This window comes from Myotis daubentonii, chromosome 15 (assembly GCF_963259705.1).
Source record: "Myotis daubentonii chromosome 15, mMyoDau2.1, whole genome shotgun sequence".
NCBI lineage: Eukaryota > Metazoa > Chordata > Mammalia > Chiroptera > Vespertilionidae > Myotis > Myotis daubentonii.
The window spans coordinates 45,378,180-45,394,832 of record NC_081854.1 but is presented as its reverse complement, the minus strand read 5'-3'; the positions used below and the strand labels follow the sequence as shown (position 1 = coordinate 45,394,832).

Genomic DNA, 16,653 nt, shown 5'->3' with positions numbered 1-16,653 from the left:
TGCCTATCTTGTGGCTTTGAATCCTGCCGTGACACAGTATCTTCTATGTCTGAGCTATCAGCTGTTAAGTGTGTGTATACATTTTTTGGGACACCCTATATATTTTTTTCATTTACAATAAACAGTTTGAAATTTTTAAAACATTAAATGTTAATTGTATATCTTAGAATTATCCCAAGATCAGATGAAAACCCTGGAAATTAAACAGCTTTTAAAGCTTGCTTACATGATTTTATCTTAAGAGAAGATAAGGTATATACCAGGTGATTTTTAATAGTCTATGCCCCACCCCTATAATTGATTAACAATAATATGCATGTGTCAAATCACATTTAGGCCGGCCCCACCCTGCTCGCAAAATTCCAGTGGCATCAGTTCGCTCAGAACCAGAGTCCTTCCAATGGTCCACATGTCCTGGCTACCCCTCTGACCTCCTCAACACTTCTTTCCCCCTCACTCATCCTGCTACAGCCACGCTGACCTCCCCTTCTTCTTCTTCTTCTTCTTCTTTTTTTAAAATATATTTTATTGATTTTTTTACAGAGAGGAAGTGAGAGGGATTGAGAGTTAGAAACATCGATGAGAGAGAAACATCGACCAGCTGCCTCCTGCACACCCCCTACTGGGGATGTGCCCGCAACCAAGGTACATGCCCTTGACCAGAATCGAACCTGGGACCTTTCAGTCCGCAGGCCGCCGCTCTATCCACTGAGCCAAACCGGTTTGGCTGACCTCCCCTTCCTGAATCACACCATGCAAGGCCTTTACTGGTACCATGTCCACTGCTTGGAACACTTTCCCTCAGACTTTGGAAAATAACCGATTGGTTTCAGATCCAGTTGTGAATTCAAGACCGTGCTTGAATTCCCATACTGTCCGGTCTGCTGTAATGCGTATGTGACCTGCAGGGATGTGAGCATCGCCACGTGGGTTGTGTAACAGCCATCCGTCTGGTGTGCGAGGCAGCGCGTGCTGACAGTCGCTGCGTATGGCCTTCTTGACCTCTGTCTTCCCCTTACAGTCCTGATTCTGCTGCTGCTGCTGTTTGTCCGGAGGAGGCGGGTGGTCAAAGAGCCCTTACTGCCCCCGGAGGATGACACCCGGGACAACGTGTATTACTATGATGAAGAAGGAGGTGGAGAAGAGGACCAGGTGGGTTCTAAAAACTGTGGTAAAAACCTTAGTGGCAGTTTATTCGGAAGAAGCAGTGGTTAGAGGGCGGACATTGGAAATAGCTCTGTGTCATTTTGTCTATTATGTTTTTCTAAAGCCTTGCCCAAGAGCATAGACATTGTCACTAGCCGTCGTCATCCACACAACATTGCTTACGTTTATTGTACCGTTCTGCACTCAAGTTACTGAACAGAGGCACAGAGCAGTTAAGCAACTTGCCCAAAGTCACACAGCTAGGAAGCACTAGAACCAGGCAGTCTGACTCCAGAGCCTACTTTCCTCGTTGCTGGTCTCAGGAAATGAACTTCATTCAAGTTATCTTTGACAGGGAGCAGCTGATCTGGCTTCATATTTTTTCCCCTTGAGTTATTTTAGCTAGGCTAAACTGTTGTTTTTTTTTTGTGTGTGTGTGTGTGTGTGTGTGTGTGTGTTTTTTACTTTTTGTAGATATTAAATCTTTAGGTTTTCTTTCTTTGTCCTGATTTGGGGGTGGTCTTAACTTGCCTTACCCTGGAGTTTTACCAGAGAAGTTTTACAAGTCTGCTGTTTTTAGAAAGGGAAGCATCAGACCCATTACAGAGTCCTGATAGGGTGGGAAGGGCGAGAATATTTGCTGAATAATAATCTAATAATCATACCCTGTGAGAAATTAATAAGGTACAGACATTCTCCATCTCTACCTGCAAGCGTTTCTCATAATCCTTTTGTGCTATATTTCCTTCCAATGCTGTTTTGGAGACTCTTTGGTTGAAAACTACCATTTCAGCTTACACTGGCACATGCCTGTAAATCTGTAGTTGGCAGTGAAGGCATTATCCAGTACCAGAACCTATAAACCAAACAGAACCCCGTTTCTGATTTACTCTTTGTTATTCGTTTACCTTTTTCTCCAAAGGACTTTGACCTGAGCCAGTTGCACAGGGGCCTGGATGCTCGGCCGGAAGTGACTCGCAATGATGTGGCGCCAACCCTCCTGACTATGCCCCAGTATCGGCCCCGCCCTGCCAATCCTGATGAAATTGGAAACTTCATTGATGAAGTAAGACAGCAAAGTCAAAAGCCAAGGCAGAACTCACCTCTAAACTTAGAAAGGAGCCTTTGCGTCCAAAGTTGGAGACAGTCTAGATTCTTTCCTTCGCCATATTGTCATCTTTCATGATCCCTGAGCCCTATTTTTGTGTGTCTCATCTGAATTTCAGAAATATCATTTCGAATGGATCTTAGTGAACTGGGAAGTCCATAAGGCAACACCAAGAATTACTTGAAATGACTGAATAGAATTAGAAATGAAATGAAAGAGATACAAAGTAGATCCTGTTTGGTTTCTGGGTGGCATCTGATGATCCAGGTCGATTGGTGCTTCTATCTTCCCTCCTTACAAAGAACTTACCGTTTTCGTTTTTAGGGGGAAAAATATTCTTCATATTTTCCCTTAACTTTGTTTTCATTAACAACATGTCATGTCTGTCTTCGGGGCAGTTTGTATAAATTTACCTTGCTGGTGTTGATTGCTACTGGGGTTCTACAGGGTGATGGTTGCATTGTCATGCGGTCCACTTTGCTTGAGGCATCAAGAGAAGGCATCTTTTTTTTTTCAATGTGCCTCAGGCATGAAACAGCTCTGGCCACCAAGACAGGCATCAAGCTAGGATGAACTAAGGACTGCATGTCTGCTCTGCCCCTGACTGATATAAGAGCAACACCACCAATCAGGTGTCTCCTTGCCCATTGCCAGGGGAGGGGGTAAGAGAAGGCATCTTGCCTAAGATGTCAGGTGTGTGGCTCCTTTCATTGAAAGATCCTGTTTTCTTCCTTCTTTAGAATTTGAAGGCGGCCGACAGCGACCCCACGGCTCCCCCTTACGACTCTCTGCTCGTGTTTGATTACGAAGGAAGTGGTTCCGAAGCTGCTAGTCTGAGCTCCCTCAACTCCTCGGAGTCAGACCGAGACCAGGACTATGACTACCTGAATGAATGGGGCAATCGCTTCAAGAAACTGGCAGATATGTATGGAGGTGGCGTGGATGATTAGGGGACTCAAGGCAGATGAGGAGAGAGATGGGTCCCTATACTCGTGTGCTGGGAAATGTAGGAATAATTTTTCTGGAGGTCTTTCAGCTCCCCTTATGTGAGATGAGTATCTGGGGAAGAGAGACTGATCAGTGATGCCGCTAGGGTAGTTATAATTTCCACTTTGTAGATCTAATCTGTGTGTTAGAAAGATTTTGACTTATTCCTTGAGTCCTTTCTTTCTCTCGTCACTCTTTACAAGTTTGCAACTTGCAGATTTTTTTTAAGGGCGTGTCTCATTTTTAAAAAGAAGGGGTGGGGTTGAATGCCCTATTGTTTTTATAAACATAAAATTTAATTTTTAATTTTTTTTTTATCCTATCACTGCACCGGTGTCCCATGTTCCAGTATCCACTCTCACTCCCCAATTCACGTTACCCCAGACAGGACTTCTGTGAGGCAGAAACTATTGGGCCCTTTTAGGGTGAGAGGCTGTGTCTTAGTCTGGCCATATTGTGACTGGGTATTGTATACTCTTAAGGTCTTAAACAGTTTTCTTTTTTCATCTCCTAAGTGTGTAACTTGAAATGGACATCTACCCATTTACTTGTTCTGAGTCAGAATGTTTGTTATGTGAATGTCCTTATGCGGTACTTTGGTTCTAAACAAGGAGCCTTGATCAGAAACAGCGAGAGTTTTCAGGTGCCACTTAACTTTTCATGTTTATCACAAAAACTTAAAAGAGACTGAAGTATTTCGAGACTCAGAACAGTGCCGAAAGTGTGGCGGCCAAAGAGAGAAGATGGCTTTTCACAGCTGATGGAAAACATGAGAAGTGGGCTTGGAGATGGCAGGAGAAATTGTCGCGGAGCCTGGCAATTTAGCAAACTGAGGCTGAGAATGGTTGAGATGGCTTTACCTCTAGCCCTGAAAATTCTGGAAATAAACGGGAAGAATCTCAACATGTGTTTTCTACCCAGATCTCAAGACCATGGTCCAATAGACTCCCCAAGTACTTGCTTCTGTTGATGTCCACAGGAAGTAGTGGCTGATCTGGACACGTATGTCCCCAAATCTGAGAAAACAGAATATTAGGAACTCCAATTTTTTTTCCTGGGGGTAAGGAGAACCTCGATTGAGAGATTCTTTTAGTTGAGATGCGACTATCAAAAACATTTGACAACCACAGAAAATTGCTTACTGTCCATCAACTGTTTCAAAGGAAAAAATCATCCCTGCAACCACTTCTTGGAATTGTCTTGATTTTTTTAAGCAGTTTAAACTCTAATGTAGTTCTGTATAGACAGTCACTATAGTTTTGAGTGTATATGTGTGCGGGTACTGATAATTTCTATTTTCTTTGGGGATGGAAAAACAATTCAGGCTGATAAAATGTATTCCTAAATATTCATTTTTATAAATTTTATTAAAGAATTTTGTTAAATCATTGTCAAACTTGTTTCATTTGATTGCACCACAATCCCAGGCAACACAAATGATAGATGACCTCAGTCTAAACATGGAGAAAGGAGCTTTATATTCAAATGACTTCTCCAGAGCTTTGTTTTTCTGTTGTGCACAGAGTGGAAGAGAAACTGCATTTTCAGGGTCACTTTATTTGAAAAACATCTCTTCATGCCCTAGCTGATTTGGCTCAGTGGATAGAGCTATGGCCTGTAGACGGAAGGGTCCCGGGTTCTATTCCGGTCAAGGGCTGCGGGACTGATCGCCAGTAGGGGGCATGCAGGAGGCAGCCGATCAAGGATTCTCTCTCATCATTGATGTTTCTATCTCTCCCTCCCACTTCCTCTCTGAAATCAATAAAAATATATTTTTTTTTAAAGGTCCAAAATTATAAAAAGAAAAACATCTATTCATGTGCATGTTGTAAAACCAATACAATTCCTTTGGCAATGGGAGAGGACTGGGCTGAGCTGAGGGTAAGAAGTAGAGCTTCAAACAACAGTCAGTGAGTCAGCAAAGTTAATATAGACCAGCGGTTCTCTAACAGGGTAGATGGCCCCCTCCCCCAGGAGATATTTGGCAATTTCTGGATATGTTTTGGTTGTCATGACTGGGGAGGTGCTGCTAATGTCAAGGCCAGGGAAGCTGCCAAACACCCTGCAATGCACAGGACAGCCCCGCAAACAAAGAATTATCAGGCCCCAAATGGCAGTGGTGCCTCTGAGAAATCCTGGGATAGGTCTTTGACTTTTCCCTGCTGGAGGGGTATAACTTTTTAAACTACTCTTAAAATTTTTAAATTGTAAGCTATATATAACATTTTATTATTTTTAGGTGTACAGTTAAGTTGCACTCTATACATTAACAGGGGTTTAATAATGGTGACATTGTTCACTAGGACAATCCTTATTCTTAGGAGACAAATGATGAATCTAGGGGTAAAGTGTTAATGCTGTCTGGAAAGTAACAATTTGAGAAAAAAGCATATCAACAGACCACAAAAGCAAACGTGAAAAATGTTCACAACGACTGCGCCTGTGTTCACTGCGTTATTCACAACAGTCAAAAGGTGGAAACAGCCGAAGCCGGATTGACTCAGTGGATAGAGCGTCGGCCTGCGGACTGGAGGGTCCCGGGTTCGATTCCGGTCAAGGGCATGTACCTGGGTTGCGGGCACATCCCCGGTGGGAGATGTGCAGGAGGCGGCTGATCGATGTTTCTCTCTCATCGATGTTTCTGACTCTCTCTCTCTCTCCCTTCCTCTCTGTAAAAAAATCAATAAAATATTTAAAAAAAAAAAAAAAAGGTGGAAACAACCCAAATGTCCATCAGTGGATGAGTATATTAAACAAAAGGTGGCATACACATAACATGGAATATTATTCAGCCTTAAAAAGGAGAAAAATCCTGTCCTGGCTGGTGTGGTTCAGTGGGCTGGGCACCATCCTTTGCACCAGGCGGTTGCTGGTTTGATTCCTGGTCAAGGGCACATACCCCATTTGTGAGCTTGATCCCTGGTAGGGGGCGTGCAGGAGGCAGTGGATCCATGTTGTGCTCTCACATCCATGTTTCTTGCTTCCTCTTCTTCCTTTCCTGAAAAATCAGTAAACTATTCTTTTTAAAAAAAAAAATCCTGACACATGCTACAATGTGAATACTTATACCACTGAACAGTTTGCTTTAGAAAGGTTGATTTTATGTTATGCATATCTTACCTTAATAAAAAGAAGTTTGACATGGGAGTATAAAATGGTTGTATAACATTGTGAATGTACTTATTGCCACTGAATCATACACTTAAAAATGGTAAATTTCATGTCTTACAGTGATAAAATATAGGGGAAAATATGATAAAGACAAATAAAATGGTTCTCCCATGAATAAAATAGAACTGTTTACAGAGTACCTACCATAAGCAAGAGGCTGTGCCAGCAAGGAAATGTAACTTCTGAAAAAGACTACTGTGGAAAGCGGCTACCGTGTTTGGACAGGTTCAAGCCTTGGACTGATGAGAGAGCACAGTCCTCTCATTGCCACATGCAGAGCCCTCCCAGCACAATTATAGCCAACAGCTATAGCTGTAAGCTTGAACCTATGGTCCCAACACGTGCCTGAGTGATGTGGGCTTGATAAGAGTTCAGGTGCCTGTAACTGAGGATCAAAACCCAGGAGAATGTTGTAAACATCTTGACCACACCCTTCCTTTGTCTCGTGGAGTCAGGCTATAAAATAAAGATACGGCTTGTAGTCCGCGGCGCTGTCGCCAGCTCTCCATCAGAGAGGACAGCGTTCCACCCAGACCCAGCTTTCATTCTCTTGTCTGTCTTTTCTCAATCCTTCACCGCCCCCTCTCAGGGGCACCGAACCTGGCTGAGCTGGTGCGGCACATATGGTGCCCCATGTGGGGCTGAGTATGCCATGGCCGGGCTGGCTCGCCACAGACTACTGAGAAAGTAGCAGGCCCAGCCAGGAGCCTGGAGAACCGTGCCTCCGTTTCCCTCCTGCTGGTTCCATAGGTCCTGCCAAGGTGGTATGTGGAGAAGACGGGAGCCGTCCTGCCCCGAGTTCAAATTCTGATTCCGAGCTTTAGTATTTAACCTTCCTCTCTCCTGTTTCCTTTTCTCCAATAGGAAGATAACTGTTTCTACTACATAGGCTGTGAAGCTAGGTGAGCTGAAATGTCTAAAGCTTTTAGAAGAGTGCCTGGCTCACGGTAGTGCCTTTCTTCCTATTGTCGAACAAGGGGCACAGCAAGGGAGTTTTGAGTAGAGGAAATCATTTAAGCAGAAGCAGGATGATAGAAAAGACCAAGCCGGACTGGATTTAGTGGGTCCGATAAACTACTAAAGTGTGTTGAGCAGAACTGTGTGACCCCAAGTGGTGTTCTGCGAAGGTGCATCTGTTTGCAGGGTTGATGAACTGGCCTGGGGAGGGGACGAGACAGCAAAGAGCCTCTGAATTTTGAGTTGAAATAGAGATAAAGGGATCCAGAATATAGCACTAATGGAGAAGTGTTCGTTTTCCCCCCTAAACTCCCCTTATCTGCCTAAAAGCAGAGGCTCCCAGAAGAATTCAACAGTCCTCAATCTCCCCAGGAGTTTCACAAGCAGGGAGGGTAGAAATTAGCACCACTGGGATAGGAAATCACTAACAGATATTGTCACAAAACTATCATATCTTCCATTTATTCATTTATTTTTCCCCAAAGTCACTTGTTTTCCCTTCACTGCCCTTTCTCTCCCTCCCCTTTCCCTATTAAGATAGCATACCAGGCAGCTCCCGGGGGCGCGCCGTGTCTGCGGTTCGGTTCTCGACGGCGCGGGCCGGGCCGCCTGGATCCGCGCTCCCTGCCTCTCAGCGGGCGGCCGCCCGACGGGCTCCCCCCAGCCCCGGGCCTCAGGGCGGGCGCGGCGAGGGGCCGCCGGGGCGCTTCTTTCGGGGGTCGGGGCCGCGAGGTGTCGGGCGCCGCGGGGCTCCCGGCGGGGAGAGCGCGAATCTCCTCCCCGGCGTTTCCCGGAAGCGCGGCCGGCGAGCGGGCGATGTGAGGGCGGCCGGGCGCCTGGGGAGGGCACGTTCGGCGGGGCGTCCGCGGCGCCCCCGCCCCAGCGCCCCCTCCGCCGCCGCCGCCCCGGGATAAAAGCGGCGGCCGCGCTTCCGGACGTGAGACCCGCGCTCCCGCCGTCCGCCCGTCCGCGCGCCCGGGCGGCGATGACACGGCGCTGGCGGTGGCCGCGAGGCGCCGGGCGGGCCGTTGGCTGACCGTTTGCTGGCCGGAGAGCGGCCGCCGCCAGCGTGTCCGCGGCGCCCCGCCAGCATGGGCTGCGCCCGGAGCATCCACATTACCGAGACCCAGACCGTGTACCCGGGCGCCCGGGAGGCCGAGGACGCGCAGGACCCCGCGGCGCTGCTGCCCCCGCCGGGCGGGCCGGGCGCCCTGCTGCGTCCGGAGCCCGAAGCCGTGGCCACCACCAGCGGCGCCCTCCCCGCGGACCCCCCTCAGCCTTGCGACTCGAAGAGACCAACATCTCACGTGCATTTTGGCCCCATGAGGTTTCATGCAGATCAACTCCAGGTACTGTTAGCGTTTATCAAAGACGATAGCCAGTGTGAAGGGTTCCGTAAGGCGTGTGAAAAAGCAGGGTTCAAGTGCACGGTGGCCCTGGAGGTCCAGGCTGTCCTGCCCTGTTTCCTGGCTGCAAATCACGGCATCATCATCATCGACCACAGAAACCCCCAGCAGCTGGACGCCCTGACGCTGTGCAGGTCTATTCGAGCAACAAAAGTTTCAGAAAGCAGTTATTGTTGGTGTAGTACGCAGGCGGGATGGAGAGGAGTCTGTGATGCCCCTCATTGGTGCCGGCTTTACGAGGAGGACGTGGAGAACCCCAGCCTCCTGGCCTCTTACGCGGAGCTGCTGCAGCTGGAGTTTGGAGAGGGGCGGTCACCGGTCACAGCTGAAACCCAGGGCTTGTAATTCAGTATTCACTGCACTAGAGAAACGCCAAGACGCCATTAAAATCACGAGTGAGGACAGCTGCATACAGTATGTAAATCCAGCATTTGAAACAACAGTGGGCTATGCGTCGGGTGAATTATTAGGGAAGGAGTTAGCAAAAATGCCTGTAAATGAGAAAAAGGCTGACTTATTCAGTACTATAAACTCCTGCATGAAGATGGGCAAGGAGTGGCAAGGCGTTTACCACGCCAAAAACGGAGATAATGTACCACAAAATGTGAAGATACTACCTGTCATTGGACGGGGAGGGAAAATTAGACACTGTGTGTCCATCATCCGAGTGAACAACGGCAACAGTAAGGCTGCGAAGATCACGGAATCTGTTCATTCTGACACTCCCACATCGGGTAAACATAAAGACAAGAGGAAAAGCTCCCTGGACGTCAGGAGTGTGGCCTCACGAGCAAGCGAAGTGGCCAGCCAGAGGCGACACTCCTCCATGGCCCGGATCCACTCCATGACCACCGAGGCGCCCATCACCAAGGTGATCAATATCATCAGTGCTGCCCAGGAGAACAGCTCCGTGCCTGTGACGGAAGCCTTAGACTGCGTCCTGGAAATGCTGAGAAGCTCGGAGCTGGATTCACCCCAGTTCGGGGCGAAGGACGAGGATCCTCACCCCAAGGGCCTCATTGGGGGCCTGATGTCTGACGGTTTTCGAAGACTCTCTGGGAATGAGTATACTCTCTCAACAAAAACCCTTCATCAAGTCTCGGGCTCGCTTTGGGGGTCTGTGAATTCTTGAAGTGCTGGGAGACGACGCTGCGGCTGTGGCTGCAGACTATGGAAGCCAACTACCACTCCTCCAACCCCTGACACAACTCCACCCACGCTGCCCACGTGCTGCACGCCACCGCCTACTGCCTCTGCCAGGAGAGGATCAAGCAAGCGTTAGACTCAGGGGACGAGGCCGCCGCCCTCATCGCAGCCGCCATCCACGACCTGGACCACCCGGGGAGGACCAACCTCTTCCCGTGCAACGCGGGCAGCGCGCTGGCCGTGCTGTACAACGACGGTGCCGTGTTGGAGACCCACCACGCGGCCCTGGCCTTCCAGCTGGCCGCCGAGGAGGACAAGCGCAACATCTTCAAGAATGTGGAGGGGAATGACTACCGGACGCTGCGCCGGGCCATCTTCGACATGGTCTTGGCCACGGAGATGACCAGGCACTTCGAGCACATCAATAAGTTTGTCAACAGCGTCGTCAAGCCCTTAGCAGAGCTGGAGGAAAGCGAGGGGAGTGAGCCAAATCCTCGTGACGTAGACAGGATGCTCCGGTCTCCAGAGAACCGGACTCTGACCAAGCGGATGATGATCAAGTGCGCGGACGCGTCCAACCCCTGCCGGCCCTGGGAGCAGTGCATCGAGTGGGCTGCACGCATCTCGGAGGAGTATTTTTCTCAGACCGAAGAAGAAGAGAAGCTGGACTTACCTGTGGTGATGCCAGCTTTTGACCGAAACACCTGCAGCATTCCCCAGTCCCAGATCTCCTTCATCGACTGCTTCGTCACAGACATGTACCATGCTTGGGAGGACTTTGTAGACCTACAGGAGTCACTGCAGCATCTGGACAACAATTTTATTTATTTATTTATTTAAATATTTTATTGATTTTTTACAGAGAGGAAGGGAGAGAGAGAGTGAGAAACATCAATCAGCTGCCTCCTGCACACCCCCTACTGGGGATGTGCCCGCAACCAAGGTACATGCCCTTGACTGGAATCGAACCTGGGACCCTTCAGTCCGCAGGCTGACGCTCTATCCACCGAGCCAAATCAGCTAGGGCTGGACAACAATTTTAAATACTGGAAAGGACTCGACGAAATGAAGCGGCGGGGCGTCGGACCACCTCTGGCACCAAAATAGAGAAGACTCCTTCCGTCTGAAACTGGACCTCTGAAACTGCTCTACTCGCCTGATGTACTTTGCCAGTGATTCTACAAAGTAAAAGAAATTAGGACTGAACACCTTTTCATAAAATTTTATTAATGACTTTTTCCAGAAGTTTGCCTTATTTTGTAGTGTTTATAACCAAATATTGTCACAGAAACAGAGCAAACAGAATATTTACTAAATTGACTTTTTAAAACCAATCTGTTTTTATTTTCATAGGTAATTTTTAATTCTAGATATTTATAAAGGTTCTGTATCTTCACACTTTCAATAAATGTAGTACCATAAAAAAAAAAAAAAGATAGCATACACGCCCCCAATTCTAATCACCTCGTCGAGGCACATTTTTCTGTGAATTCTTTAGGATGTGAATAAACATCTGGCTTTTCTCTTGCCTATCTGTCTTTCGTCAGTTTAAATCACAGGCCCCATATCCAAAACCTCAGTAGATAAAGTTCCCCTCAGACAGGGATCTGCTTGATGCTAAAGGGAGAGGTAATATAAAGGTAAAACCTTTTCTTTAAGATAAGTGAAAAGAAGCTTCAGTGATGTCTTTTGTGGAGTGGGTGGTGGGGGTTATCACAGAGACTAAGGTTTTTAGACCGATAAGGTAAGAATTTAGGGGTCAGTTATGAAAGATGGAATGCAACCACTCCACTTATCACATGTGGCGTTAGAAGGTAGAAACCCTTAACTTGCTGGGGTCTTTGTTGGCGATTCTGTTTCTGTAAATCAGCCATTGATAACTATTGGATACCAGAAGCCTTGTTCTGAGTTGACCAATTTTCTATCTGCTTCGTTAGGTCTCCCATTGTTTTCATTCAGTACATGAATATTTTCATACTGAAATACACATTATTTCACGATAAACTACTTCTAATTTCCTTCCTGATGTAGCGGTTAATTGTGCATCCAGGCAGGTTGTGTTAGCTCTGGGTCCCCTCCACCCTCCAGGGCAATAGAGTGGGAAGGAGAAAATACCAAGACAAATGGGCGTTCCCGCCCATGCCGGCCCCGCCCACATCGATGGCCCCACCCCCAGCGCCGCGCGCATGCGCAGTATCTGCCACACTCGAGATGGCGGCGGGGCCGGTCCGCCTCTAGGCGCTGGAGCAGGTCGCAAGTGGCGCGCGCCACTCCAGTCATGGCGGACCCCGGGCTGGCCGCGGGTGGCGGTCCTCTGGAAACATGCGGTCTGGAGCGGATTTTGGAGGCGCTGAGGCTGCTGCTGAGCCCGGGAGGTGAGAGGACGGACCACGGCGCCGGGCGGCATTGGGGACTCGCAGGGCCGCCAGGCTCCCACGGCCGCTCTGACGCCCGCACGGTGCGCCCTCAGGCCCTCGCGGGGCTTCAGGGCCGGAGGCCGCCCCGCCCCCGGGGTTTGGGCACTGTCTGCCCAGCCTCCTCTTTCCCGTGAGGAAGCCCAGGCTCCAGGAGGAATGGGAGTCTGTGGATACTGGTACCAACCAGGCTCTCCCGAGCGCTGCCCTCTGCCAGACACTGCGCACGCGCCTTGGGTAGTGGTGTCTCCCAGTCCCGGTGCAGCACCCGCGGCAGCGACTGCGGAAACAGCTCCGGAGACGCGGTGCTCCGGCCGGTGAAGCGAGGTCCCAACCTCTGGGGGGCGCAGGGCCTAACGTGGACGCTGGAGATGTGTGCAAAATGCCAGGGGGCCCCCCAAAAGGAAGCAGTGACGTTTGAGCTGGGTTTGGGGAGATTATTTAGGGATTCACAGTCTGGGGCGGATTTACAATCACTTTTCATCTTTGGTGGTGACTTGACAAGGTGTTCCCAATTTAGAATCTTTTAAAAATATATATATATATTTTATTGATTTCTTACAGCGAGGAAGGGAGAGGGATAGAGAGTTAGAAGCATCGACCAGCTGCCTCCTGCACACTCCCCACTGGGGATGTGTCCGCAACCAAGGTACATGCCCTTGACTGCGACGCTCTATCCACTGAGCCACACCGCTTAGGGCCCCAATTTAGAATCTTAAGGCCCCCTGGGAGCCCGGCGCTCACCGTTCACAGCCAAGCACGCCCAAGCCTCACCGAAGACTCAGTCACCCACCCAAGATCATGTGCTCATATTATTCCAGTGGTTCTCAACCTTCCTAATGCCGGGACCCTTTAATACAATGCCTCATGTTGTGGTGACCCCCAACCATAAAATTATTTTCGTTGCTACTTCATAACTGTAATTTTGCTACTGTTATGAATCGTAATGTAAATATCTGATATGCAGGATGTATTTTCAGGGGTCGCGACCCACAGGTTGAGAACCACTGTCTCTGGAGCTTTGAGAAGGAACACAGCTAAAGTGTCTGATTTGGGGAGAGGGGTTTAGGGTGAGCAGGGTAAGGTACATGAAGTGTCTTGTGAGGTGATGTTTCATGTCTCAAAGTTTGAGACATGCCCCCTTCCCCCTCTGCTCCTCCCTCCCCGCCCAAACTGCAAACACTCCCACAAACATTATACCCTACCTGGGGTGACATGGAAAGAAGTGATTAATAATAGTCACTGAGTGCCTAAGTAGTATCAATCCCTGTACTATGCTGATTATTATCATTTAACTAGAGGCCCGATGCACAAAATTTGTGCAAGAGTAGGCCTTCCTTCACCCTGCTGCCAGCGCCGGCTTCCCTCTGGCACCCGGACCCTGGGCTTCCCTCCAGCTGCCAGCACCCGGGACCCAGACTTCCCTCCAGCCGGCAGCACCCAGGACCTGGGCTTCCCTCACAGGCCCGACTTCATCCATAAGGTCATCCGGAAGGATGTCCAGAAGGACATCTGGTCTAATTAGCATATTGCACTTTTATTGTTATAGATCCTCACAACAATCACATGAGCTAGGTATTGCTTGTATTCCATTTTACTGCGGTTGGAGATTGCTCAGTGTCAGTCTAGCGAGTGGCAAAGCCAGGGTTTGAATTCAGGAGGCTTCCACTGTAGTGTGGTGACTACCCCACTTTGCCCCAACAGAGAATTAAACCACAAAGTAGAGTTTTAACTTACTAATCAAGAGGTCACTTGTCTAGCAACTGCAACTCTCTCACGTATGACTGAGGAAAAGGCTAAATGAGCAAAAACAATCTGGAAGTAATCATCTCTCACAAAGCACATGTACTTCGTTTACAGAAGACCTCTAAATCTCAGAGAGCATGTGGTGGGATTACATACATGAACTTATTAAATTACTCTTTTTCAAATAGGAATGCTTAGATCCCCATTTGAAAAAGAATTATTTATTTAGTGTCGTTAAATGATATTATTTTGCACATATAGTCTGTTGTATATTGAGTGAGTCTCTCCACTGTTTTTTTTTTTTATCAAATCTTTCGCTAAAGGAATTTAAATTGCATTATGATATTCAGATGTCCCTGATGGGCAGAGGATCTTGAGCAGACAGGATGAAAGTAATTGGTTAAAGTTACATCCCCCTGGTTAAACTGTTTTTGATCTGTAAATTGACTACCTTTGAGGTAATATTTACTGAGAGTTAACTGCTTCTAGTATTCTGTCCTCAGTGCTGTTGAAGATGCAAATGTGTATAACAACTTGTGCTCTTAAGCATCTTGTCTGTTTGGGGGAAATGGCACCACACCTATAAACTAAAAGGCATTCGACATGGCAAGAGAACACTAGTGCTGAATGGGTGGTACAGATAGAGTTAGAGGAATTCTCCATGGGTGAGGCCACAGGAGGAAGAAGAATTGAGTCTGGATGGGAATTACATAGACGGGAAGGAAGATATCACCATTCTTTCACTTTTGAGCTACCAAACGTTCTGCTGCATTAAGCATTTCTCTTCCCCTGACTTCCATTTCTATTCTCAGTCATGGAGCAAGTAAGAATATTTCCACCTCCACTTTTAGGAAAAATGGGGGCCATCTCAACAATAGTTTTCTTAAAAAATAACTTTTCTAAATACTAAATATAGTTTCACTGAGGGAGAAGGGGCTGAAAATTCCAGTAACTTACAAATAAGGAAAGTGTATCACACTCATTCTTGCATGCCACATCGTTTGCACTTTGAACTTAAAAAATACTATACAAATCGTGAAGTCTGCTTTTAAATGTCACAAAGCATAGATATTTAAATTGCTGATTGGAAAGACTAGATGATGCTGTTCACGAGGGCAGCATTTCCCGAAGTGTGATAGGAATGGCTCTAGGTGGTGGGTAGGAAAACATTTCGAAGCTGAATAGTGTAGTGAAGTGATCAGGAGTTTGGCTCTGGAGCCAGACTGCACAAGTTGAATATGCCCTGGAAATAATAATGATTAATGACTAATAATAGTCCTTGCCTCACAGAGTTGTTGTGGGACTTGAGTTAAATACTTAAAGCTTAGAAAAATATATTAGCTATTATAATTTAAGTTTAAAAATGATTTAATTTGAAGAAATAAAGCAAATTACAATATAGCTGGTACTCCGATAAATGACAAAAATTGTGGAAATGCTATGTGACTGAAATTTGGAAAACATTGTTTTAAGGCAGCAATCTCAAACTTTTTGGTTTCAGCACTTTTTTACACTGTTAAAAATTGTTGAGGACTTAAAAGAGATTTTCTGTGGGTTATATGTATCAATATTTACTGTATTAGAAATGAAGACCTTAAGAGAAACCTTTTACATTTATTTTAAAATAACATTAATTTTAAAATAGATAAAAATAACATTAATAAACCATTACATGCTAACATAATGACATTTCTCATGAAAATTATATTTTGCAAAATAAAATAAATTAGTGGGAAGAATGGCATTGTTTTACATTTTTGCAAATTTTCTTAATATCTGGCTTATTAGAGGACAGCTCAATTTTTATATTTGCTTCTCCATTCATTCTGTCATGATAGGTTGTTCTGATTGAAACAGATGAAGAAAGGCTAGACTCACATACATGTGGTTGGAAAAGGGAGGAAACTTCAAACACCTTTTCAGATAATTGTGTATATTTATTTAAGTATTTTTAAATTTATTTTTGGAGAGAGGAAGGGAGAGAAGAGAGGAGAAAAATTGATGTGAGGGTGGAATGCCTTTATTTTCAAGTAGATTTTATTTTTATCACCAATAGAGGGCAGAAAAGACTACTTTTTTTAAGGGACTCGATAAACAGCTTTTGCTTTAAATCACTTTTTTTTTGTGTCCCATGTTTGGGTTCAAACATCTTATAAAGTCACAGGAAGTCACTTAGAGGTTGTTTAGTGATCTTCATGGTTAGTGGCAACCAGCTGTGAGAGCACTTACTTACTTTTTAGGTATCTTTAGCCAAAGGAACCACATATTCACGCCCGTGGGTCAGAATACTTACCCTGGACAGCCCTACAGAAGCAATGGAAAATTCTTCTGACTCTTATTATTTTTAAAGAACAATGTTATTGTTCCTTTTTATTTTTATAAAGTACTTTATGTTCCTTATAGTAAAGCTTAAACTATAGAAAAAGTAAAAGAAGAAAATTAAAATGACCTTAATCCCACTATCCAGAGATTGCATTTTGGGAAATACTGTTTTTCTTTTTGACACAGTCTCATATACTACCTACCATTTTATAGCCTTAAAAAGAACTTTCTTTTTTTTAGTACAGAAACA

At 46.4% G+C, this 16,653-nt stretch overlaps 2 protein-coding genes and 2 pseudogenes across 10 annotated transcripts in view; 3 read left to right on the top strand and 1 right to left on the bottom strand.

Annotated features, from left to right (window-relative positions):
* The window catches only part of CDH1 (cadherin 1), a 92,429-nt gene extending 87,798 nt beyond the window's left edge, over nucleotides 1-4,631 (top strand). For 8 of the 9 annotated variants that reach the window (XM_059667657.1, XM_059667658.1, XM_059667652.1 and 5 more), the window contains 3 exons: nucleotides 1,022-1,152; nucleotides 2,069-2,212; nucleotides 2,995-4,631. In XM_059667657.1, the coding sequence (XP_059523640.1) occupies nucleotides 1,022-1,152; nucleotides 2,069-2,212; nucleotides 2,995-3,204 (485 nt within the window). In that variant the 3' untranslated portion in view covers nucleotides 3,205-4,631. Of the gene's footprint in view, nucleotides 1-167; nucleotides 347-1,021; nucleotides 1,153-2,068; nucleotides 2,213-2,994 lie in introns of those variants that run through there. The other variant, XM_059667654.1, reaches the window with a different exon arrangement.
* On the bottom strand, nucleotides 2,769-2,913 carry LOC132217695 (small nucleolar RNA SNORA48; annotated as a pseudogene).
* Nucleotides 4,632-7,956: 3,325 nt separating the features above from the next.
* LOC132217426 (high affinity cAMP-specific and IBMX-insensitive 3',5'-cyclic phosphodiesterase 8A-like) lies at nucleotides 7,957-11,130 on the top strand (annotated as a pseudogene).
* A 996-nt stretch (nucleotides 11,131-12,126) lies between these two features.
* TANGO6 (transport and golgi organization 6 homolog) overlaps nucleotides 12,127-16,653 on the top strand; it is a 150,912-nt gene continuing 146,385 nt past the window's right edge. The window contains exon 1 of the mRNA XM_059667636.1: nucleotides 12,127-12,296. Within this exon, the coding sequence (XP_059523619.1) occupies nucleotides 12,200-12,296 (97 nt within the window). The 5' untranslated portion in view covers nucleotides 12,127-12,199. The remainder of the gene's footprint in view (nucleotides 12,297-16,653) is intronic.